Below are 26,797 nucleotides of genomic sequence, written 5' to 3' on the forward strand. Positions count from 1 at the left end.
TAAGCCGGGAAAGCCACGGCCTGGATAGATTCTACAACAATGGCAAGCTTCCAGTGTTAACTTTTAGAATTCTTAAAATAAGACTGTGACTATTGATGAGAATAAAACATGTTTAAAACACTTTATAGTTGTGCTGACCATTTTAACAATATAGTACCTTGTTAAGAAATTAGAATGGCCTTAACTACCAAAGGGGCAGTGTCAGGGTTTTGTTTACCGATGAACTCAGGACGCACACACGGGACTAAAAGTTTGAGTCTTTATTGAAGGAAGTATACTGGGTGGTGAGTGATGAAGACCGGAGGTTCAGGACTGCAGAAGGTCAGGGATGAATGTGATGGCAGGAGCTGACGGCCCGGAGACAGAGAGTCCACACTTGCTAGGTGCTGCTCGGCTAGCAAGCCTCATAGCACTCAGGTTAGCAGTTCATTGGAGACACCAGGGCACAGAGCTGAGCTTCACCAGGGCGGCTAGTCAGGTTAGCAGAACTTGAGAGACACCAGGGCACAGAGCTGAGCTTCTCCAGGGCGGCTAGTCAGGTTAGCAGAACTTGAGAGACACCAGGGCACAGAGCAGAGCCTTTCCAGGATGGCTAGTCCAGTTAGCAGTTCTCTGGAGACACCAGGACACAGAGCAGAACCTCTCCAGGAACAAACAGTGAACGAACAGTCTTTAGAGTGACTGGCAGGACTAACCTTAACAACAGGCGCAAAACAAAGCTTCCAAGGCAAAACAGGGACTGGCATGGAGAGGTGTGGAATGATGACGGCCCAGTGCTGAACTGAAGACAGAGGGAGGTTTAAATAGAGCACTTCACAGGTGGAACAAGGGTCTGGCTAATTGACTGGTAAATGATTATCAGGTGTGACTGACTGCTGAGGAGGTGAAGTGAAAATTGACAGAAAGTAACTGATGACTGAAAACTAACAATAAATAAAGTCAAACCTAACCCAAAAGAGATGAAAAAATGAAAATAACAGAAAAACAAAGCCAAACCAAAACTCAACAATGACAGGCAGAAACTAAATAAATAAATAATATTTTGATAGCTTATTAACTACATCTGCCTGCTCTACACAAAACAGTAACATGTATATGAGCTGACATTAGTGCAGCTAAGCTTTTTGGTTAAAGGGCGTACCGAACAGACAGGTCTGTACCCAATAGTTGTGGTACAAATACATGTACCATTACACCCCTAATATTCGCTGCCAAATACCACAGAAAAAAAAAAAACTTCTTTCCAGATGAAGTGTCAAGATCAAGCAAACTTCCCACTGAACATCAACCTAAACATACCGTCCCTATTGTGAAACAATGGTGGCATCATCCTAGTGGATAAGTTCAATGGGTATAAATAATTTTCCAAGGCATTGTACTGTCAATGAATTAATGAAGTAAAGCAACAATTTTAAACTGTCAAATGACAATATGGCTAATGTCTTTTCTGCAAAGTTATTTGAGCTTAGTGAGATAAAGCCTTCACCTCAAGAAGAGCTGAGAAAACCACTAAACTAACAGCTGTGCAAAACTTCTGTTAGCTATTTACAGAGGAGCTTTAACAAAGTCCCTCTCCTCGCATCAAGGTGTTTTCCCCTCCAAATAAAACAGTATGATATTTTCCCAGCTGTTTCTGAAATGAAATCACTGAGAGAAATAAAAAAAAAAAAAAAATCAAAGCGGAAGCAATTCCCATAGAAATAACTGACAAAATCACCGGGATATAATCTGATTTTCATATTTCTAAAGCTGTTTTTGTTGTTGTTGCTTGTTTGTCTAGTATGCTGCGTTCAGACCAAATGCCTTATGAGCGTCAAGGGCATCGGTTTTACATGCAAAGTCTATGGCGGATGCACATCGGGGGACTTTGAGAGGCCCTGTGGCATCTTGCACTGCACGTTTTGAAGCTTCCTGCGCATTTTGTGCTGCAAGTTTGGTTTGTGTTAAGCGCCTCAAGGGTGGCCGACGCAAGAGTTGGAAAATCTGAACTTGATGTGGGGCGTCAACCAATCAGAGAGACTCCAGTATGTGACGTAGTAGTGGGGGATTTTCCGAAAGGAAAAATATTTTTACTTCAGATCACTGAAAAATGTTAACATCGGGATGCCCACTAACCTCAGACAGATGGACAGATACTCTTCAGCAGACATGAGGCGCCTGAATTTGGTGTCCTGGTGGGAGATGTGGGCACTGATGCCCGGTCAGCAGGTTGTCAGACTTGGCTGGGTGTGCATTAATAGTGCTGAAAGTGACTCTCGCTAGCGCACAGCCACTGCAGTAGGTGGTGAAACTCACCAAACTCAAAATTATTTGTCAATTCAGACACAGCACAGATAATATTATATTATTCACTAAATTAGGCCAAGCCACTCTCTCGATTTCACCAGCAATTTTCCAAAGAGTCCTCATGGGAGCAACTTTGCCAGACGTGCGCTAGAGCGTTGAGGCTCTAGACAGCATATCTGATTATTATGTGAACAAGGGTCCAAGTTGAGGTGTTGGACGCCTTTTTGATGCTGAAAAGGCGTTTGGTCTGGACGCAGCTTAGGAATCCTTCATTTCACAAACTTCAATGTATTTCATTGGGATTTTATGTGGCAGATTTTACTGTAATGCATGACCGACGACAGTGCATAATAATGAAGTGGATAGAAGAAGTCATATGGTTTTCAGCAGGTTTTACTAATAAAATCTGAAGCATGGTGTACATTTGTACGCAGCCCCCTTGCTCTGATACTCCTACAAAAAAATCCAGTGCAACCACTGCCGTTCAAATGTCACCTAATTCATAAATGTGGTTCAACTATGTGTAATTTATTCTCAGAATGAATGCAGCTGTTCTGTGAAGGCCTTAAAGACTTGTTTGAGAACGTTAGTGAAGAAAATGTCATCAAGACCAAGGAACTCAGCAGGGAGAAAGTTGTGGAAAAGTTTAAAGAAGGGATAGGTTGTAAAACAATATCCCAAGCTTTGAACAGCTCATAGACCAAAGTTCAGTCCATCATCCTAACATGGAAAGAGTTTGGCACAAATTTAAACCCACCCGTAGTGTTAAGACTAATGGTGTTAGAAAACTGTAGCATTAGTGACAGCGTCATTCTTTTCAGCGCCATAGTTTTCTAACTAGTTATATTTTTCATTTTGGTAATGCCATTACATTACTTACGATAAAATGCAACAGGTTAGCACAACTCAATCAATTGAAATGCCTCTTCTTAAGACAATGCTCTCTGCTGGGGGTGTTTGTTTCTAGTGCAGGAGGAAAGCGGACCGTGCGGAGGGTGGGGAGGTGAGGTGAGATAAAGTCATGTTTGAGGAAGCTTAAGGACAGCGGATCGTCACCATGCTTTGTGTAGACAGAGTAGGCCAACAGCAAGAGAAACGCACTACAAAGCTGGATAGTATTATATGTATTCTATTGCTTGAAAATCGTTATTTTCTATTGCTACACCTATTTTATAGGCAGTTATAGCTTGTTAGCATGCAACAATAACAAAGTTCTGAAATGTCTAGTTTGTTTTATAGCTGTTTTATTATAAGCATTGTAAATTATAATGTACATTAAAAATATTGCAATTGATAGAGGTTGTGATTCTTGTCTCACTTTTTCCACCTCTCTTACTTAAATGGTGTAGATTAGTGTATAATGTTTTCAAGTATTTTGTCAATTCATTAATTACTATGCATTTTATATTTCATCATTGAATGAGGAGTATTTAAAGTTCCAATAAGTCATCTAAATTCATTGACATTTTATATCGTCAAAAGTAATTGATTAGTTGTTTTGCCTGGTTAGAGTTACGTTGAGTTACCATCTCTGTTACTTTTTGGGAGAAGTAATTTGTAACTCTAACTTGTTACTTTTTAAGTAACTTGACCTACACTGCAACCATCCCATACCTGTCCACCTAAGCCAACAGAGGGCAAGGAGAGCATTAATTAAAGCAGCAGGGCCCACACTAACTCTGGAGGAGCTTCAGAGATCTAGAGCTCAGGTTGGATAATCTGTCTTCAGAACAACTATTGGCCATGTCCTCCACAAATTTGGTATTTGTTGGAGCAGTCACCAGAAGAAAGCCATTGTTGGTAAAAAAAATAAAATAAAAAATTAAAAAACAAAGCCAAACCATGAGAAGTCACATATTTGTATTATCACATAATATGTAGGGGAAACAGCAAGTATTTAGAAAGATGTCCTCTGGTCAAGTAAGAGCAAAAGTGGTTACAGGGAGAGGGACTTTTGGTCTGGTGGATAAAATCCCAATAAAATCCAACACACAGGACAGAATGTGAAAGAGCTTAAAATACATTAAAATACACAAATACATCTAGCGAGCACCTTTTGGCCCCAATAATGCACGTCAAGCCTTGGAGCCATTTTTCAGAAATGACGGAATTCCTCCCACCTGGGTCTCTTCTTAATAACATGCATCAGCGTGCAGAAATTTGAGAGTCCGTTACCGTTTTAAGTGAATTATGCCCTCCGTTGATCACCCATAACACCGATGATAATCATGTGCGCGGTTTTAGAATGCACAAGTGTGAAGGCAAGCTCCCAGGCATTTGTTTTAATTGTCGCACCGTAATGATTAAGCGGAAATTTTATGTAGTTTGACTTGGCTTTGGTAAGATGGATGGCCTGCAATGCTATCTGTTCTCCGAGTCAAGTCCTTGGCACCATAATGGTTCACTGCTGTTTACATTAACACAAAGCTGGAGGGCATGGTTTCTGGGCTCTCGCCACCTTTCATTTCTCTCATGTGGAAAAAACAATCGAACGTACAAGTCACGTTCTTCTCGCAGTCTGGAATGCGTCCATTGCCCCAGTCTGCCCTGAACAGTGTTTAATCTGTTAATTTACATGTTAATTTTTCCTTCTCTCTGATTCCCTTTTGTCTGCTTTAGGTGGAAATTGAATGGTACAGAAGTCATTCCCAAAGCTGGATCTCACTACAGCCTTTCTGGAGGCAACCTCAGAATCAGCCGTCTGAACAAAGACCAAGACGCCGGAACCTATCAGTGCCTAGCCTCCAACTCCTTCGGGACCATCGTCAGCCGAGAGGCCAGTCTAACCTTTGCATGTGAGTTTATTTTATCTCGCCTTTGTCAGGGCAAACTTCTCTGCCTTCTGTGGCTCCAAAGCAAATGAATAAACAAATAAATAAAAGAAGATGGGCAGAGGGAGGAAAAACAGTTGCAACCAAGGATAACAATGCAAACTGTTCTTTAAGACACAACCAACATGCTGGGGGAGTTTTTCCCTTGGGTGTCATTAGCTTCCTCCGTGTGCTGACTGGAGTTTACACTAGTCAATGCAGCAGATCAAACATCAGCCAACAAAAAAGATGTGAAAGCATAAAGCAAGTTACAATAATTAAAAGAACTGCCACTGGTGATGCTGGCTGCCACTAGAGAGCTTTCATTTACTTTTCAACTGAATCTGCACTTTCGTTTGGCTTTATGTCGCTTTACTCTGAATATCATGGTCTGGGGGCTAAAACAGACCTCAAAGCAGAAAAGAAACACGAGACTGACATGCAGCACGTATCAAAAGTGCCATTAAGCCATGATCTGGGATAGGATTCTGATGGTGTGTTAACAGGAGGCTCTGTTAATCAGACAGCAACAGGCGGACCTCTGAGGACCGTTAGCACAGCAGCAGTCTCTTTCTGTGTGGCTGAATTAACAAATAGCCTCCCATAAGCCCGTTGCCTAGGGAACAATGGGTTCCAACTGCAGACCTGAGCTCAGATGCCGTCTTTGTTCTGGGGAATCTCTCTCCTTTGATAGCTGAATTTGAGGTGGCTAGCTCACCAGCTAGCTCATTTAAACCTGTTATATGCTGAACGAAACTTGCAAAAGTCTGATCCCATACAAAAAAGAAACCAAATAATATAAAAATATATGATGTATGATATCTGTTGATGGTTAAACTGATTTTAACAGGTTGATATGCTAGTTTGGTCCTTGTTTAAAAATAGTGATTCAGGGTGCTCCTGTTGTCCAAAACCTGAATATGAAAATAATTCATGGAAAAAATAGTGAAGCCTCTAAGGCAATTTATATGTTAAAAATTTGTATGTGGAAAGTTTTTTTTTTATTAAAAAAAATTGGAAATTAAAGAAATTTGTTGCACCACACAAACATCAGATCACACACTCGTAACAACAATATGTCTCAGCATGATAGTTACTGATTCTGTGTAAGAAACACTTCTTTGTATTGTATGGTAAAATAAAAAGGAACAATTGAGCAGTGGCAGTTTACTCTGTTTGACATAAGAGAGAATTGGGGTATTAGAAGACTGTTTCTATTGTTGCTGCGGATAGGACAATTCACTTCCAATATAAAGTTAAGGGAAGACATCACAGGGTGCTGTCCGGATAGGGAATACTGCACCGGACCAGCAACCGAACACAAAGTTCAGTTTTTGGCTGCTCTACCATATTTCATTGCAATAGAGTCACTGGCTGCATTTGCTTCACTGTATCCATGCTTGCAATTAAAAATATTGCGGTCCATAGACACTTCTGTTTTGCTGGTTTAAGAGACAACAGTTTTGTCTGGGTGATGCTTTACACAAGAGATTTGCATTTTTTCCATACGCTCAACATGTATGGCTTTGAAAGAAAGCACTTCACCACCGTCCTCTGTATTTCTGAAGTTGTAGCACATGGAGGAAATGCAGGGAGAGTCTCCTGGATATCAATTTTTCAACATTTTTAAGCTATTGAAAAGCTAAAGTGCCTCTGTCAGTCAGCTGACTGACTGGTTGCAGCAGCAGATAGAGTAGGAGTGCTACTCTGCACTGCCTCAGGCTCAAAAAAAGTCACTCAAATTATCTCTCCTTGGCAACTCACAAAAATTAACTTTAAGAACCTTATGATACTAAACCCTTTTAAACATCTTGGCATACCTTTAAAGAACACATTCTCTGTTGCTTTACATGGTTTATGTGAGTTAATAGTTCACAGATTCTTAAAGTGCTACTTTAATAATGACAGAATGGCATTTTAGGAAATGTCGACAAATTCTTTGGCAAGAACATTTCAACCTAGAGATGCCACACGTTCTGGACCAGTCCGTCTGAATTTACGTAAGTGTTACCCAGATGTAGAAGCAAACACCCGATGGTCACATTATTGATGTTAAGCTAAGCTGTTTACATGTCAAATGATTAAGGCAGCTCTGACCGGAGCCAGATCATACTTTCCTTTTCACGCAACTAATCAACTAATCATTTAAACACTTCTGGGGGCTCTTAAAATGTGTGTGGAGTAATTAACTTAGTAAGTTTGGGGAAAATAAAGAAACTGTGATATTAGCCTAATATGTCAAGCAGCAAGTGTTTTAATGCCCACTTTACATAGGGTGTATTATAAGTGACACAAGGCAAAGCTAATTTTGAGAAATATCTTATGATTTTCATTAATCTAAATTTAGAAGTCCTGCTATTTTTGTTAGTTCAATTTAGAAAGTCAGATAAAGTTTAGGAATATGTGTTTTTATGCTGTAATAAGGGGATAATTCCTTCATTTTCATTTTGGGAGAAGTAACTAGTAACTCTTATTAGTTGCTTTTTTTTAAGTAACTTGTCCAACACTGCTACCATCCCATACCTGTCCGTCTAAGCCAACAGTAGGTAAGGAGAGCATTAATTAAAGCAGCAGGTAAAAGGCCTATGCTAACTCTGGAGGAGTTTCAGAGATCTACAGCTCAGCTTGGAGAACCTGCCCTCAGACCAACTATTGGCCATGTCCTCCTCAAATCTGGTATTGAATCTGTTAAAGAACATAAAACAAGTTTTTTATCTTTTATGTTATGGTCTTTTGAAATAAAAAAAAAATCAGACTGAATCCAAATTGCCAAGCCAAACCAAAAAAGGAAATAGTTATCATACAGGAATAGAATAATCTCTCTGTTTGTTTTGAGACCTGATTGAACATCATACCTCTGCTTTGCTCCTCGATACAAATATACTGCAGTTTCACAAAAATGACTAAATGACTGTGTTGACAGTCATGCTACATAATGTATTGAGATGTATGTGTTGATACACAATGACAGTGTGGTCTATGGACTTGGTCCAATACACCTGTAAAAGTTTAGGAGAGTTATCAAAAACAGAAAAAATGTGTGTACTTTGGGAAAAATGTAGATAATTTACCATTTTATTGTCACAACTACTGTCAATTTGCTGAATATCTTACTATATTGCACGTGGGTTGGGATATTGTAACGTTTTAGATGTGCATATTTTTGCAAAAATGAGGTATAGGCTATGCTCAGATTTGGTGGATGTAAATTTTAGATCAGGTGGAAGAGGTTAGAAACTGAATCTTAATATCGGTTAGGTTAGTTTAACAGATCTGAAAGCAATGGCAACAATAGTACTTAGATGCAGAATCAGCTTTCTTGAACTCTTTTATGCTAACGTTTGACTAACACCTTGATAGATTGTTTGACTGATCCTGTGGATTTTAACTGACAGCCCCCAGACTTCATATTCCTGGAGCATCAGTGAGTCAATAACTCCCCACTGTATGAGATCATTATTGGTCGGGTAAATTGATGACATTCCCAGCAAATGACTGATAACTGCTCAGATTAGATTCTGAGGTTTAGCATTTGGAGACAAGGCCACCAATCTGTCTCAGGCCATTTGTTTGGCCCCCTGGAGCTGTGGAAAGTCAATCCATGATCCGATTCTGCTGGTGGATTTCCACTGGGATGGCATGACAGTTCCATCAATTGTTGGGCTCTGACCTTACGAGTCTTCAGTTGCTGTCACAGAGTTGGGGGTGTGCACGGTGTGTGTATGACTGGGTGTCATCTATCTTCTTTATTACTCATGGAATAGCTTAATTAACTCCACAACATGATTGAATGGTGAGGACCCAAGTGAATAATTTAAAGGGCAACTGGTAATACTGGCATGTCATGTAATTATTTTTTTAGAAGTTTAAAGGAATGCCAGACAACAAATCCCTACAAGAGCCATAACAAGCACAGCTTTTCATTACCTCACTTATTATTTGGGAAGGAAGTCGGTTCAGCGTGGACCAAGAAACATATCAGCATCAGTTTCAGCCATGCCGTTTATTTGAGATGGGCTCAACAGATCCACTCATGCTTGTTGACTTGAATTGGAACAATTGGGTTAAAGGATGTTGTGTTGAAAAAAACTATAACTGTAGAGAGACTTTGAGTAGCATTTGATAGATACTGTAGACTTAAGCAAAAATATTTAAATAAACGCCTTCTGAATCTAGGAGATTCCAAGTTCTTATTGTGTAGAAAAGCTCTTTAAACACCTTTTTTGCCATTCTGATCGTTTTACAGTAACACAAATAACAAGCTGATGTTAGCTAATTTTACTATTTTTTTTTTACTTTCTGCTTATGTTGAACCTATGCAATGAGAAGACTGCCTAACAGGCATACTTCTAGTAGCGTGCCAGCTATGATTTAAACCTGAATATGCTGAATAAGACTGGGTGGTAGTTTTTACACCATGATTTCCTGTATTTACTATATGAAAAAAAATAGCCCAATTTGGTTTTGTAAGTAGTGAAAAATCCACTAGCTTTCTTTAAGCCAGCTGACTAACAGTTTGGAGCAATAGGTGAGGGAGGGGGAACACTGTGTTATGCTGTGCTCCTGCAGCTGGAAGAATAGCATGACATTTAAACAGCTTTGACATTATAACCTTTTAAAAACCTTCGTATGCCTTGAAACCCCTGGCTGGTTCTTTGTGGTGGGGCGGCTTTTTTGTGTGAAAGTGATAAATTGCCAGTTATTTAGCAAAGTGTGTCTGTGTGTGTTCTTGTACTTGCAGCTGAGCAAGAACATGTTTTGCTGAGCAAGAACATGTTTTGCTCATTTCACTAGTAAAGTTAGAACTTTGATGTAAAGCCAGCGTAAGTAACACGTTTTTGGTCCTCACTTTTTTCTGGGCTAGGGTTTAGGTTTAGCACTAAGGTATCAATTAGGTTTATGGTGGGTTTAGGATTAGGCAAGTATTCGGATAAAGGTAAAAGTTAGGGTCAGGGTTAGGTCATAGAAAGGCTTGAAAATTAATGGAAGTCAATGGAAGTCAGGGTACAGTCCTTACTTTGTATTTTAAACAAGTGTGTGAGTGTGTGAGTGCGTGCGTGCGTGCGTGCGTGCGTGCGTGCGTGCGTGCGTGCGTAAATTGGAATGAATGATATAAAATTTGTTTGACTTGAAGTCAACCTCATTTTTGTCATATCGGTTTATCATAAGTGTCAAATAAGTATTAGCTCAAATAATCTGGAACAGTGGTTGCACTGCTGGGTTTTCTAGTTGTTTCAAGCATTCAGCATGCCGCAGTGAGTAAATCTTCATTATTGCAAACCGTGCATCTGGATAGTGTAGTATAAGATATAGTAAGAAAATGGCATTGTCTCATTGCTGTGATATTTTTGCAGTGTCTGCAAACCTTCTGCAGTAGTGAAGTTTATTTTTGATATTTTACGGCACCACCATGTTGCAGTGCTCCTGCCATGGAATTGTTTGATATATCCCAACAATGAGTGTCTGACTGGCTAAGCTTGCGATCAAATTACATGTGACATAGACTACATTATCAGACACATAAAGAGGTGATGTTAGACCATGTTTAACCTAAATCTGTGCATCATCTGTATTGGCAATCTAGCATAAAGTTATCTCACTCCGCATTTATCCACCTGAAAGCAAGAATAGAGTCGTAGAACACAACAAGGTCATCAGCATAGACAGAGCTTCTGGTTAGTGCAGCATGAGATTAAGTAGTCTCAGTTTCAGATTATTATTGCAACATTTCAGTAGCTTTATGTAAATTCTGTAACAACGGTGCTTATGTGTAACTTTTCTGATGTGTAGGAATAGTGGAGAGTTGTTCACTTAAGGCAGCACATATTCTATGGAAGGTATAGAGTGGTGTGATGGGGCTGTTAAAGGCAAAGAAGATAGAGCAAGTACATAATAAATTCTGGTTTGGGTTAAGTTTAAAACTATAAATTACACAAAATAATATTTTTTCCCTCCCAGACACATGCAAAGACTGTATACAGCTCCTGTGAGTGTGCTCCAACTCGTTCTGAAAGTCACACCCTTAAAACTCAGACAAGAAGTGAGGTTTCATCTCCAGTCCTACCTCTGTTTGATAAAGATCAAAACCTTTTTGCGGGTAATGAGCTCTAAGCAAAATAAGAGTGTTATTTTGACATATGACTGAGCCTCCTCACACCTCTAATAAGCCAAGCGGGAACTGGAGCTGTTTGAGTCAAAATCTGAGTCTGATAAAACATTGAAGATGCAGTTCGGCTATGTTTGAAAGATTGCCAAATCTTTAATCCGATCCTAATCTAGCGTCTCTTGAAGCAATATGGGCTATAAACCATCTGTGAGGATGCGTTCATCACAAAGTGGATATATTTGATGAAGGGAATCAAGGATGTATTTTGTAAATGTACTGCTAACGTGTGTATTGAGATTTCTGTTAAAATGATTGAAATGTTGCACACTGACTGTTTTAAAACACATATAGACCGTCATGGAAGAATGGAATAGAATAGCTTATTCTATTTTTATTTTTGGTAGAAGTTGAAACATCAGTCAACAGGTTAATAAAACTAAACTCATTGATTAATTTCTGTTTTATTAAGAAATTTAATAATCAGAGACGTCCTAATTACTTTACTACTTTATTATAATTTTTTGTTAAGACCGGACCTGTCATAGCTGCTTTTGGTCAATTCCTCTTTCCTGTTGTTTGTTCCTAAAAAGTCTCTGCATTTCTGGCATTATTAATTTTAGATCAGAGGTGTAACTACATCCTGGCACTGATAGAGCAGGTGCTGTAAAACAGGGTTATACTGTTTTAAAACCAACAATAAATTATTTGGAATTGTTATGTTAAACATCTCATGTTTGCAAATTCATGATCATCATGATTAATATTAGTACCTTTAAACACTAGTCTCTGTGGGTATGTAGAGCCTTACTTTATCTCTAAAGGTTCATCATCCATCGTATTACTTGACAGAAAGATGTTGAAAACTCATAAATATAACACAGTCACTTAGCTGTAGTAGACTGACCTACAATGGTATTCACTGAAGTTAGCTCTGGGTCCACTCCTTCTACTTCTCTAGTTCACTTCTTCTTTCCTGTGCACAACTCCTTATTTTCATACCCGGCCCAGATTGGTTACTATACAACATTATTAGGCTTTTACTGTTTTGACCACCTAATCTTTCTGTGCATCTCTATTTTTCATAGCTTAGCCTATGTAATTTTGGCCAAAAATCAACCAATTGATCATCAACATTATTCTGCAGCACTTACTATCTTTACACTTTTACATGTGTTTTTTTTTTTCTTTTTAAGACCTGAAATATGTTAGGACTGTTGCTTGTAAAGCTTTCAGTAAAAACATAAACTCAGGTAGCTGTTTTTTAAACAGAAGTGCCGCATGTATAATGCAAGGTTTTTATTCCTCTAAAAAGATATTGCTTTGTCAGGTCAAATGTAATTTTGACTAAATTATTCATCAGCATGCAAGCATAATATTAATGGCTATTTTTGCATGTTGTGTCAGAGTTCAGGGCTGCACAACAGTGCAGTGGGTAGCACTGTTGCCATGCAGCAAGAAGGTCCTGGGTTCAAGTCCTACCCTTGCCCTGGGTCTTTCTGCATGGAGTTTGCATGTTCTCCCTGTGCATGCGTGGGTTCTCTCCAGGTACTCCGGCTTCCTTCCACAGTCCAAAAACATGTCAACATGTTTCAATTAAACTCTCTAAATCATCCTTAGGTGTGCGTGTGAATGGTTGTTTGTCCTGTTTTTCTCTGTGTTGCCCTGCGATAGACTGGTGACCTGTCCAGGGTGTACCCCGCCTCTCGCCCATTGACAACTGGAGGTACCAGCACCCTTCGCTACCCCACAAGGATAGGCGTGATTTAAAATGGATGGATGGGTGTCTGAGTTCTTTACCACATTTGTTTCTAGAGGCAGGAGGGCACTGTAAGGCACTGTTTCCGTCCTTTAAAATGCTTGACTTGTTTAGCTAATTTCATGTTTCAATATGGAGGCAAATTTGTTGCGATTTGGCTCCATCAATATTCTAACCCATACCTGTTAAGGCTATGTACATACATGTACATCCATTTTCACACATAGAAAATAGCTTGCTCTTACTAAAGCAGCACTCTTGACTACATTACGTTTAAGTTTTGTGACCATAAAAAATGCAGTAAACAAACAGCAGAACCACATAGATGTTTGTACAAAAACTGCGTACAGCACCCAAGTAAGGTGTTCTAAGGTGTAACGGTGACTGGAAATAATCTTTTTAAGGGGGCTGAATGCAAATATATTTTACTTAGAATTATTTTTATATTTTGCTGTAATGGAATGAAAACAAAAAAAAATTCTGTAATTATACTCTTCACAATATGTTTTCCATTATACTGTAGCATTCCATTATACCATACCATAGCATGTAGGTGCAATGTGTAGGTGCAACTTAGACATATAGTGGGTCACAATTTTGTCCAGTTAATCTAAAAGGCACATTTTTGGAACGAGAGAGACCAGAGTATGCAGACAAAACTCATAATGTGACTCTGCATTAAGGGCAGAGCATATAACTTGACGCCTTTCATTTCTTTAGACGTGTAGCGCGCCAGAACAGCTCAGATCACTGGACTTGGGTTGTGACCACAGTAGTTTTATCAGAAGCTGTGAAATTCCAAAAATAGAATAGCGCCAAATGGGACTGCTCGTGGCATGCTGTGCAGCAGTGGTCAGCAGCCAGAAACTGACGGTGCGGATTGCTATATTTTAAATTATTAGAGGATTCATGCGCCATCACTGTTCTGTTAACATGCACAGGGACAATATGCAAACTCCTGAACTGGAACCTTGCTGCAACAGCACTAATCTGTGTGAAATACAGAAAACAGCAGTAAATTTAAAATATATTATAGTTCTGTTATCTTTATCTGTAGCAATAAGTAATCAGGAAAACACTAAAAGAGCGCTTCTTGTTGAGTTTGAATTCCCTTCTGTTCCACTTTTACAGGAGATGCTAGATGGAGCCACTGAAAACATTTCCTGCTCCCAATGTTTACCCTTAATTTGAACAATGTAACTTCCTTTGTTTTAAATGAAGTGTCACTCAGTTCATGACTTTGCCATCTGCTGTCTTGTTCTGCGACAACCAGTACAACAACAAATAAAAACACATTTGTTGAAGCTAAAAATAAGTCACTTTAAATAAAAAGAACAATCTTTACCATTAAACGCTCTGAAAATCAGCACAACTGCAGTGGAATCAGCACATTTCTTTTCAGGGAATGCTTTCAGTGTGGAGTTTTAGCAGGTAGGTGTTTTCTGCAGGGATTCATTCCACTTTGCTTCCAAATCCAAAAATCACCAGGTTATGTGTTTTTTTTAATTTCTAAGTTGACATTGAAAATGGTTTGTCTCTGATGGTCGTTTAAAGGACTGGTGACCTGGTGAGGATGTACACCAGGGGTTCTCAGAATCAGTACTCCGATCCGGACAAAACACCACGTTTATTCGGACCACTCCACAACATTTTTGGAAAAGCCAAAGAGAATTGCAGAATTCTACTCTGCAGTGATCTCTGTTGCTCTCTGGCTGTCTGAGTGATGTTAAATGCTCTGCCTGGGTTGACTGGCCAGCTATCTAGAATAAACATGCACACAGAATCATTTCTTTAGTTCTAGTTATTAATAGTTAAACTCGAAACAAAGCAATGATTTATGAACAATAACTCCATCTGTTCACACACAAAATGATTGGAAACCCAAACAAAAGCTGAATTATCAACATGACATATCAAAACACAAAGGAAGCAAACTAAAATGTTAGCCCAGCACCAGTTGACTAAAAAGAACATTTCTGCTCATTGCACTTCACTGTCAAAAGTTTGACTGTCTTAGGGTAACAAAAATAAATAAATTATACACACAAAGTCCCATTTGTTGCAAGCAAATTTAATAAAAAGGATTCGATTTGATTGCGATGTGTGGTGACCGTGCCTCTGTGTACGCCGCCTCTCACCAAATATAGCCCCCCACCTTCATGACCCTGCAAGGAAAAGCTGGTATAGACAATGTATGGATAGATTTGCATTAGTTTGACCAAATCAGAAATTGTTGAAGGATTTGGACCTTTGAACAATTAATTTTAGAATCCCCGCTGCCCACACTTTCCCCTGTGATCTCCTGACCATATTCAAGCCCACCATTGTGTCTCTAGCAGGATTACTACAGCAAATAATCAAGTATCTGGAACCTACTGCAGCTTCCAGACTACAAATTATTCCTGGAGGTTTTCCAAAATATGTGTCTGTAACATTTGATCTGTTATATATCTATATATATATATCTATATCTATATCTATATATATATATATATATATATATATATATCTATATATATATATATATATATATAGATATATATATATATATATATATATTGAAACCCAACAAGTAATGCCTAAAATGCGCTCAGATGTTTTTGCTCAACATTTTAATTGTGTATAATTTTTTGATAGTTTCCCAATAACTCAAATATATGAGTAACAAAACGCATTACTTTGACTCTCTGTGAGGATCAAGTAATATTTTCATTAGACTTGTTTTTTGAATTGACAGTGGAATCGTGATTCTGTCAAACGTGTAGCTCTCACATTTTTCAGAAAGTGGCGCTGATCAGTTATCCTGTGCTGCCTCCGAAATCAGTCAGTTTGTTCTGGGTGTCTGAGGTTTCTCCCTTTTGTTTCATTAAACTGCCGTCAGTAATATCTCAGCCTTATTCCACGTGACTAATGCTCGTAAAATGCATTATTTCTTTTGCTCAGATTGGATTTTTGTGTCTCCTCAAACCTACATGTTAGTCTTATCTTAAGCAATTGCAATTTTTTTTTAATAGTTGTGGAGAATAATTTCTTACTTGACTTTGTTAAATTGTGTTCTGTGTTTGGGGGCTATGAGTCATACAGATGCATTACAATGAAATCTTTGTCACGCTTTTTGCAAAATGATATTTCTTGGTTAATGTTTGACGCTCTGGATGCTCCGCGACATCGTCAAGGTTACGCTCAGAGATGGCTGGGACTCTGAACACTCCAACATTACCCTCCACGTCCCAAACTTTTGATGGATGATGCTACTTTTTGCAAGGGTTGTGCTTGTCCTCCTCCTGAGACAAGGATAAGTGATGGGCAGTTGGTGCTGCCTCTCAGTATATACTGGCCCTGATTAGTATGTCTTATCGATTCTTTATCAGTGATTATGTAAAAGATGTACACTCATATTTCATACTTATGAAAAGGCCTGTATATTTAATATCAACCTCTTAAATGGGTGGTCATACTTTGAATGCAGTGACAAGCATTATTCAGTGTTCCACAATTTCTCCCAGCCAGGGATGCCAGAAGGTCTGACTTTCAACAAAGAAAAAAAGGTAGACCACTGAAAAAGGAGCCTGGCTTGACATTCTGTGGCATTCAGTTACAGGTATTGCAGCTACGCTGTCTCATTAGTGCCAGGCAAGTTCATTTCTGGCTAAACACAGAAGTGACAGTTCCAGATGTAGCCAGAGAGGTTTTTAAAGGGGGCAGACAGAAATACCTCACCTAGATGCAGATAAATCCTTTAGATTCATTTCAGCTGCTGTGATAGTGTGGAGTGAATATATTGACTTGGCTAATGAGGCATAAACTGCTAATCGGGTGTACTCTGGCTTTCACTTTTATCTGCAGTGCATCACTATTTCACTTCTGGAGAAGAATGGAAAAATATGAATATTTTCTGTTGTATCCTTCCTTCTATGCTCCCTACCTTGCTTTTTATTTGTACTTTTCCTTCCTTCCTTGCATACTTCAGTCTGCCCTTCTAATCTTCCTATTTCTGTCCTTCCCTTGTGCACTTACTTTCCTTCTTCCTCATCTGCTTCCATCCTTGACAGGGGCCTAGTCATTTGTTGACCATAAAAAGAAAACAACAAAAACTATGTATCTTCAAATAAAAAAAATATCCCAAGCATTCGTCCTGATAGTATTTATTTAGTCCTCTTTGAGTCTAAAAATAACTCTCCCGGGCCACTCCCATTCTTGTTGTCTTTATTAAGTTTTCTGCCAATACATTGAACCTGAATTTCTATGAAGGATCAAATAAGTTCCTGTTTTTAGCTGTAGTAAAGGCCAGTTAAAGTAAAAGAAATAATAATAAATACATAAAAGTAACAAACAAGGAAACAGACCATGCCTATCTTAGTTGAATAAACAAAATGTACAATGTTGCCTTTTTCTAATTTATTAAGTAATTGTTTCCTATGAACATTGACGTTACTTTTATGTTTCAAATTGCTGAAACTGAAGGATAATGCACCTAGCAAGAGATCTATACTCAATCAACAAAAAAGTGTATAAAGGCATTACTTTCACAATTTAGATAATGTACCTCAATGATTTAAAAAGTCAGTTTTGTAAAAGAAAAAGTTGAATATGATACAAGCATATTAATATTTGTCCATTTGCAAGACAATATCCACAAACTAATTAGGGTTTATTATCAGAACCAATACATTCTTCGAACATTTGCAACAACGTTGCAGATCCAACTTTTTCAGGTCGAGTTCACCAGTAGAGGTTGATCCCTCCATTGCTGTTTTTTGAGCATGGGCGGAAAACATAGATCGGAAGCACTGTTGACTTTTGGGTCGTGCAGTTCTACTCATGACCCAAAAGCCCTTTACTCTGCATCCCTAGAACCAGAACCAAACACGGAGAAGCACTTATCTGGAACAAACTCCCAAAAAACTGTAAAAGGGCTGAAAGTTCTTTAAATCAAGATTAAAAACACATTTGTTTAGGATTGCCTTTGACTGTTCTAGGTAAACTGTTAACTGAAACATCATTAGTTTGAGTTTGTAGCCCAACTGTTAATAAAATCATTAATATTTGCTTTTAGTTTTCATTTTCCCATGTTTTATTTTGCTTAAATTTTCCTATTGTTTATTCAGATTTTTTTTGCTCTTATTGTGTTTTTATTTTCCTATGTTTCAATCATGTAAAACACTTTGCGCTGCACTTGTACTGAAATGTGCAATACAAATAAATTTGCCTTGTCTTGCTTTACTAAATAAAGCAGAAACAATGTAAAGTACACAAATAAAACAGAATAAGCCAACAGTGAGTGATAATTCAATCCGAAAACCTTTGTATGTAACCAAAGTGAGCTACTGGCATAAAAATGTATAAAGTTCTATAAAGTTCTATATGACTAGGCCCCTTTGATACTTGTGTCCTTGCTTGCTTTGTCTTTCCAGTCCTTCCTTCCTTCCTTCCTTCCTTCCTTCCTTCCTTCCTTCCTTCCTTCCTTCCTTCCTTCCTTCCTTCCTTCCTTCCTTCCTTCCTTCCTTCCTTCCTTCCTCCTTTTTGTTCTTCCGTCCTTGTGTAGCTCCTCTCTTTATAATGTGACACTTCCTTCCTCCCTTATGGCCATCCCCTTCCACTATACCTTTCTTCCTACCTCCCTGCCCATCGAAGAAATATCTGTCATTAATTTATGTAGAAATTATGGATTTTATATTTTTTAATGATTGCAATGGCTGTGTTTTCTGGAAACAGGGTAGGCATTCTACACTTAGCTTTTAACATAAAAAATAACTATGTTCATTAAAAAAATAAAGAAAGCTTCTTAGACCATAAAAAGGCCCAGAAGTGTAAAAAAGCTTACTTAACAGTGTATAAAGCAGATTCCAGTACATGTATCATTTGTTAGGCCAAATATATCCGGTGTGCATCTTTGTCTTAAAATCACTATTAACGAGAGATCCTGGTTGGCAAGTTATACTAGACTGCTGAGATGGCAACAATAAATGGATCTAATGGTGTGTGAAATGGAAAGCTTTGTCAAAATAGCAATGCTTTCATTACTAACGCTATGTTGGCAAGGGGCAGACAGGTATCCGTGTGGCAGGTGGAATCTAATGCTGCATTTGCTCAGACTTTATGGTTGCTGAGCTTGAGTGGCGGACGTGGAACTTTTCCCCCAGCAATGTTTGCCATTCAATGGAGAGAGCTAAAAACAAATTAATGTCTGACAGCTGATGGTAAACAAAAATCAAAATTAACATTGTTTGAGCAACAAAGTAGAATCCAGCATGTCAAAAGAGTCAAGGAGCAATCTAAGAAATCTTAGAAAAGTTGTAGTTTCCTTAGGGTTTCCTCTAGAATCTTTTAAAACCGTGGTGATTTTTATTTTATTTTCTCTTTTTTTTTTTTTTGGAGGTTGGGGGGTGGAAATGATACCATCATCAAATTTGCATATTTATTCATACATCTGTGACCCCTGCTATAGGAGAGCTTTTACCAAGACAAAAAGGTTATTAAAAATAAATGCGTAAAGTAAAAATTACCTTTACATAATAATATTATTATTTTTATTATACTGCCTGAAATCACACTACATAAACAAACTGTACTATGAGAATGAGTGATTGAAGCTGTGTGTGAGTCAAATTCAGGGAATTGTCTTAGTGTAACAATTTCAGAGACAAAAAGACTACTTTCAAAACTACATTTACGTGATGAGGCATCAGCATCTGTGGTGTGCCTGTGAGACAGCGCTGAGGGGAAATGTGAACTCTAGTGGCAGCTCTGGCTCCTGCCTAAATACTGTGATTCCAGAACGACTGGTGCTTTCGATAAAGTCGTCATTATGTTTCTAGTCGCTTTTTGAAAGAAATCGTTTATGCTGTTGTTTGTCAAAACTTGTATGTCATACTTGAGTATGTCACACAAAATGCAACTCGTTACTCTGTAGTTCAGATAAGAATTCAGATGATTATTGTGCAGGCCGAGCTGAAAGTAAAGCAGTTTGTAGAGTTGCATTTCTTTTACAAACAGATCCACAGAAATGCTGAATCCACTTTAAGGTTGTTGTTGTTGGCTGTTGTTCAACTTCAGCATTTCGCACTATGTTGTCCACCTTATTTGTTTTAGTGAGCTTATCTGTAAAGCATCACAAACATAAGCCCTAAAATACCCATCACAATGAGAGAAGACAAGTATAAGTTACAACAGATCAACGACACCCCTGCACACATTATGTATATTACACCGCTACCACTTGAAGACAGGGAGCGTCCTTATGGAGTAGCAGGTTGTGATGAATCTGATGGTCATGGTTGGGCAGGCCGGTTAGAGTATGATTAGTGGCTCTGGCATTTGGAAAGCTCATATGTCAGGGATGCAATGATCAGCCTAATCTGGATCATTGTTTGTAATGCCAGCCCAGGTTTGCGATAATTGATGCTAATGGACCTGGAGGGGACATCACTTTTACTTATTCCGAAGGCAATTATTCATTGTTAGCTGCTTTCCTTCGGAAAATCACAGGGAAGCTTTTGTGCAGAAACCATCAGGACCTTTCTATATTTATTTAATGAACATCTGAAAGGACTTGTATTCTCCTACGTTTCTTTATGTTATAATTTTAAAGGATGTGTTTTTCGAGATGTCCCCTTGCAGGCAGGCTCTTTGCTTTTATTCTCCCTTTTCAACATTTACACAGCTGCATGAACTTTGAAAGGCACGCCTTTGGTCAAAGTCACCCATCCGGCACGACGTACCCCTCCTCTCGCGTCGAAAGGCATCATGCGTACTGTAAATGACACTCTTTGCTGCTCTCTCTGAGCCCAATCCCACCACAATGCTCCTTTTGCTCTTTTCTGGCAGCGGAGAGTGCCTGGTTAGAGGTGGAAGATGGGCCGATGAATGCGGGAGTCATCGGACTCTGCCAACAATCGCGGCATGCTTTCAGCACGGGCGAGGCCACGCCTGCTGGAGTGGATGGGGACAATGTGCGGCTCTAGTGAGCTCGACATCCCCACTTCATAAACCACAACGGCTTTGATCTCAGCCAAAAATAAAGCCAAAAAAGGGACTTTTTTTGGGGTGGGGAATTCAATTTAGAACCTTAGATGTCTCTTGCTTTTGTTGACTTTGTTCTGTAAGCTCATATTTTGGTACGGCTTGGGTGCTTTTATCTAACCTTCTATCGTCTCTTTAGATGAAAGTAAGTGGTGGGGTTAGTCCCCCCCCTGACCCCCCAAAAATGAAAGAAAGCCTTTTTTAGAAGCTTACAGCCTATCCTAAAAAAGGAGTGGTTTGTCCTTTAATTCAAGACCTCTTTGATTAAAAAAAAAAAACGCTTGCCTTGTCGCTTTACTGTACCGCCACGAGCAGAAAATGGACTAATGTACAGCCAAGATAATAAAAAAGCAGAGCGCATAAATTGGTGACAAGCTTTCATCAAAGATCTCTGATCAGCAATGCCAGGCAGAGATAAAGCCCACCGACAAGAGCGGGAAGTCAATTAGCCTTGCAACAACATTAATCACCTTTGAGTGACAGTTAAGAGATAACAGCAAGCATTCCTTAAACAAAAATTAGCCAGAGGAAACGAAAACAAGCCACTTAATTCCAGCATCACAGGCCCGACTGTGCCCATTCCGAAGCCTCGCTGAGCCGGACGTCTGCGTTCCGTCTTTCCGTTTAGGCGCACTCGCCCTGACGCTGTTTGCCAACCGCTTTTCACACTCCAGTAAATATAATTAAGAGCGACGGCAATTTGCCGTGTAAAAATGACTGCCAACTGAGAGTTTGTCATCCCGCGTGCGAGCGGCACCCAGATCCTGGATGCTCAATTATTCGTCTGAGGGGATGACACGTTCCCCTCCAGAGAGGAGCAGGGACGAACACGTACATTAATCAGATGAGTGGATTAACATGCAAGAGCGGCAGCAGATTCAGACAACGGGGTTTGCTTTTGTTTTCTTTTTTTCCTGTTTGCTGCATTTTGAGCTCGTGTGATTAACTCTTAATGAAGATGTTGCAAACATATAGGGGACCGTGACCATTTACACATCAAATGCAGGAAATATGCTAGAGACTAATCTCACTAATTGCTTGGAACTGAGGCTGTTGATGGTTTATCATAAAATTACAAGCATTGTCATTAGAGTTTTAATGGCTCTTTAAAGGGGAATCATAGAGGTAATAAGTTCTTCAAGCCAGCACAACTTTTCTCGTCAACAAATGTTATTGTCTCAAACAGGTAAGCAATAAAAAGAGTAAAAGTTTAAAAAAAGGCAGAATTGGTTATTCTTTTTACTTTTTTTTTTTTTTTTACTTTTCACCCTTTTCGCATCAAATATTTGACCGTGTTAACCATATGTTGCTGACAGATAAACTAAAAGCCAAATTGAAAAAATAAAATGTAACTACAAATAAGAACCAGAGTAATATAGACTTACAGTTACGATGTAGGTTTAAAATAATCCAATGCGTATGACTTACAGCTAACGAGAACCCAGAATTCACCTTTTCAGATGTTTTTCTTTTTATATTTCAAAGATACTAAAAAAGAGGGCTTTTGATACAGAAATGTGGTCCTACTGAAAAGTTGTTCCATTTGCTGTATTTTCTGGATGACATACTGTGCCAATGCAGCGTGGCATGGTGGTGCTCAGCTTGTGGTTCTGCTGAGGTCTGGTGGAAGCCCAGGTTCCCCGGGCCTTCAGCTCTTCTGCATTGTTGGGTCTGGTGTCTCACAGTTAACAGAACCCACATACTGTCCGTGTAGTTTAGTTCACATTAGTTTTTTGGCCAGTAAAGCTCAGTGACACCATGGTCTGAAATGAAAATAATGAAATGCATCTCCATTAAAATCAGCCATCATTTCCTGGTAGATGGCTGCACTGACTTTGGGACTTGATAGAACACAGTGGATACTTCGCACTTGACCTCAAGGCACTTTTATTTTGCGACCCTTCACTTTGTTTCTGGTAAATATAACGCTTTAAGAAAAGAAAGGCTTTGGACCTCTAAGTAGCAGTTCTGTTTCTCCTTAGCTTAGGCAAGATGCATATGAGGTTATCTCTGGTTCAGGAGGGGTTTAACACATCACATATGATAGTTGTAGACCATGTCTTCCATACGTCTGTGTGTAGTGGCCCTTAAAGCACTGAGATCACCCACCTACCACACGCCTGGCAAATCTCCACCAAACGTTCATTGTGAGTTGTCGTTGTTTCTTGTACTGACAACTGTTAACTCAGAAGTCGTCCGTTTATTTGTGTAGCCTGTAACATAGATTGTAACATAGTCTGTAATATAGACTGATACAGACATTTTTAATCAAAAACATTCTTTATGGCTCTTGTGTAATATTCTAATTATTATAAATGAAGTAAGGAATTATCACCAAAATTTGCACAAATAAACAGCTAAAATATATCCCTCTGTGTGTAATGAACTTTTGCTATATGCCAGCTTTAGATTTTGAATTGACTTAGTGAAAGATAGTTTTTTTTTTTTCAATTCTATTTTTCACCTCTAGATAACAAAACACAGCACACCTTGGTTAAAAGTGGTATCACCTACCCTCCTCTTTTTCAGTTTAAGGAGCAAGTTAAGAGCTGCTGAGTCTAGCGATTTGCAAACGGGGGGAGGACCGAGGGAGAGCAGCGGGCAGCGCGTGACCGGGTTCAGAAGCCGTTAAGCTGAATAAACCTGCTCCAGGCTGAAACAACGACGCAACAAGAGAGCTTTCAGACCTCCAGTGCTGTCAGATTTCAGGATACAGACAGCGACATGAAACAAGAGGCTCGGTGGAAACGTTTACTGACGGATAAGTCAGAGCATGGCGAGCACAAACACATCAGTCAAAACGGCAGCCTAGTGTCAACATCACTGAAAAGCTTCTCGTCTTTTTTTTTCCCAGTTAAAGCCACGTTTACTTTTAGTCAAATAAGATTTAATGAGGATTGCTGGTCTCTGTACAAAAAGTAAAGCATTCGCGCTCACAGTAACACCTCCCTGCTTTCACATTAACACCATCAGGCCTCGCATAAACCCGCGGCTCCTGCTGCTGCTTCTGCTGCACTGTGACTAACTTTTCACAGCAGTTGGTGAACAACTTCAACACGGAGCCCACCAGGTACAATCCCCTCTTACCTCCAGCAGCAAAATAAAATCAGAGCACCAGAAATTCTCTGTTAAAATCACTACATAGCTCTGGTCCTACGTTTACTTCAGTTTGAAGGGGAGAATACATTTTTTTTGATGATACATTTGAATTGTCTGGTGTTCAGAGTGGAATGACTATGCACCAACACATCTTCAGTGATTTCTACAACAACATTGGTGCAACGGTTTGAAATCATTGTGGATTTTTTTGTAATCCATTCAAAATTATACATTCAGGCTCACCAATATTCAACAGTACTTAGGAAGTTGCAGAGAAACCCCCCAGTGCAACCATGAAGGTCCTGGCATATTTCTGCCCTGATATTTAATCCCTCCTCTTTTTAGAATTGGCTTAACTGATTTAAATAATCTAGTTTGTTGACTTGGAGGAGGCTTCTGAACTTTATCCATAAATGTTCAAGAGTGCTAAAGTCAAGGCTTTCCAACAGCTGAATGTTAGCCTCCTGTGGCCTCCGACCCCAGTATCGGTGTGTGTTTGGGATAATTGTCCAGCAGAAACACCCACTTAAGTCCAGGTTTCAAAGATCTAGCTGCTGATTTCAGGTCAAGATTAAAGTAAATTAAAGGATTTAGAGGTTGTCCCTTATTATTCAATTCAATGGCAGTGAAACGCACCCTCAGCATTATGCTACCACCACCATCCAAACTGTCACCCTCAGGCGAAATATGATGGTTAGGAAGTCCTAGAAAAATTGAGGAACTACCTACAAGGGAGTAGAAGATGAACCAGTGTCACAGTGAAGTGACTTTAACACCAACATGGATCGAGAGAAGCCGCTACTCTGTAACTCACCCATTGAAGTCTGCCTGAAATTTGCAGCTCCCCACCTGCATAGGCAAGATGCCTTCTGGAGAAAAGTGTTATCATCAGATGACTCAAAAATGTAGCTATTTGCAAAGGGCAATAAATCTTTTTGGAGGAGCCATGGTTAAGCTCTCCATAACTAAGATCAATGCGTATCAAGCATGATGGCGGTAGGGTGATGCTCAGCGGCTGTTTTGTTGCCAGTGTTAATGGTGCCTCCCAAAAAGCAGGTGGAGCGATAAAGAAGCCGGACCACCTAGAGAGTGAAAATGTCAATTTACCATTTGAATAAAAGCCGCCCCAAAAATATGCCGTGATCAGTGTGTATGTAAACTTCTGAACTGAACAGCAAATATTGTTACAGAGTTAAACATGCAGGAGCCTCTCTAATGCATTTCAAGTCATAGTACACATAGGCTAGAGGTTTTTTACCTTCCTGAGTCAGACACATCCATTAGACCCTAAAGGCATCAATGTGGCATTAATCTTTAGAAAAATAAAAGAAATCGCCCTCTTAATAGGATTTAAATAACTATTAGCTAAGCAGTGCATGAGGCTTAAGAGCAGATTTATGCTTAAAGACATAATTCAAGACTGCCTGGTAATGAACTTTTCCTGCGGCCAATATGACATATATTATCTGACCTCACAGTCCTCTTCATAAATCAGCGAGCCCAATAATTTTACATTTAGATCACTTGGTGCTGAACTAATCAGTAATCTCATTTGAAAGTGGATTGCTGGCAGTTTTGGCGACGTGCGAGGTTGCAAGGAGAGCAGCCGTGTCCTCACCGCTGCTCGCGCCGGCTTGACAATACGCAGCATATTGCGGAGCAAGGTTAATTAAGGTTAATAAACCCAATTTGGAGAATATGGGTGGATAAATTTGAGACACTGTGTCACCTGTCTTTGTGGATTAATTAACAGCCCCGTCTTCAGTTGCTTAGTTAACAATAACATTATATCACCGTAAATGTGCTGTAGTACAATGCGTGAAATTTAGGTCAAAAGACAGCAGCTAAAAATAGCTGACTTAGATCGCTGCAGCGTTGGCATTGTGCTTTACAAAAGTACCCACACCCTATAAACATTTCCGCATTCACAACAACAAACTTCCATGTTTTTACAAGGATTTTGTTTGACAGACCAAACCAGTAGTAGTAGCAGTTTATAGTTTTAAAGTGAAAATATTTTAGTTTGGGAAAAAAATCTCAAAAGTGTGGCGTGCTTTTGCATTCAGCCGCCCTGAGTCAGTGCTTTGTAGACCTACCTTTTGCTGCAGTTATAGCAGCAAGTTCATTCTACTCCCCAAATAACTTCGGCTCTGTCAGATGGTCTTTCAACATCAGGTTGCAGGAACCTCTCTATTATAGGCGTGACTGCCCGTTTGGGGTTGTTGTTGTTATGCTGGAAGGTGAACATCTGACCCAGCCTGATGTCTTCTGCAGCCTCAAACAGGTTCTCTTCCAGGACTCCCCTGTATTTAGCTCCATCCGTCTTCACTTAACCTTCTAATAAAGAGGAGCCCCAGAGCATAATGCTGCCACCACCATGTTTTTCCATGGGGGCAATGTGTTTAGTGCCCCCCATGGTTTAGTTCTGTTCTGATCCGAGAAGCTTCCATGTATTTAATGTTTGTGACTTATTATTTCCCCACCTGAGCAGAGGATCTCTGCATCTCCTCCAGAGGTGCCTTGGCCCTCTTTGCTACTTCTCTGATTAAAAATTGTATTTTCTTGCCTGTCAGTTTAACGTAGATCCCCAAGTGTCGGTGGGTATGCAGTTGTATAGAGATATTGCCTCATAACCTCATAAAAACTTTCTCCCTGGCCGTTCTGCTGAGTCCCTTGGTCCCCACGGTGCTGGTTGTTCCCTAGTTTTCTCTAACAAAC

At 39.4% G+C, this 26,797-nt stretch overlaps 1 protein-coding gene across 2 annotated transcripts in view; it reads left to right on the forward strand.

Annotated features, from left to right (window-relative positions):
• cntn4 (contactin 4) overlaps positions 1–26,797 on the forward strand; it is a 287,425-nt gene that overhangs the window by 110,144 nt on the left and 150,484 nt on the right. For both annotated transcript variants that reach the window (XM_012874550.3, XM_036151210.1), the window contains exon 4: positions 4,906–5,081. In XM_012874550.3, coding sequence (XP_012730004.1) covers positions 4,906–5,081 — 176 coding nt within the window. The remainder of the gene's footprint in view (positions 1–4,905; positions 5,082–26,797) is intronic.

This window comes from Fundulus heteroclitus, chromosome 20, assembly GCF_011125445.2.
Source record: "Fundulus heteroclitus isolate FHET01 chromosome 20, MU-UCD_Fhet_4.1, whole genome shotgun sequence".
NCBI classification, from domain to species: Eukaryota; Metazoa; Chordata; class Actinopteri; order Cyprinodontiformes; family Fundulidae; genus Fundulus; species Fundulus heteroclitus.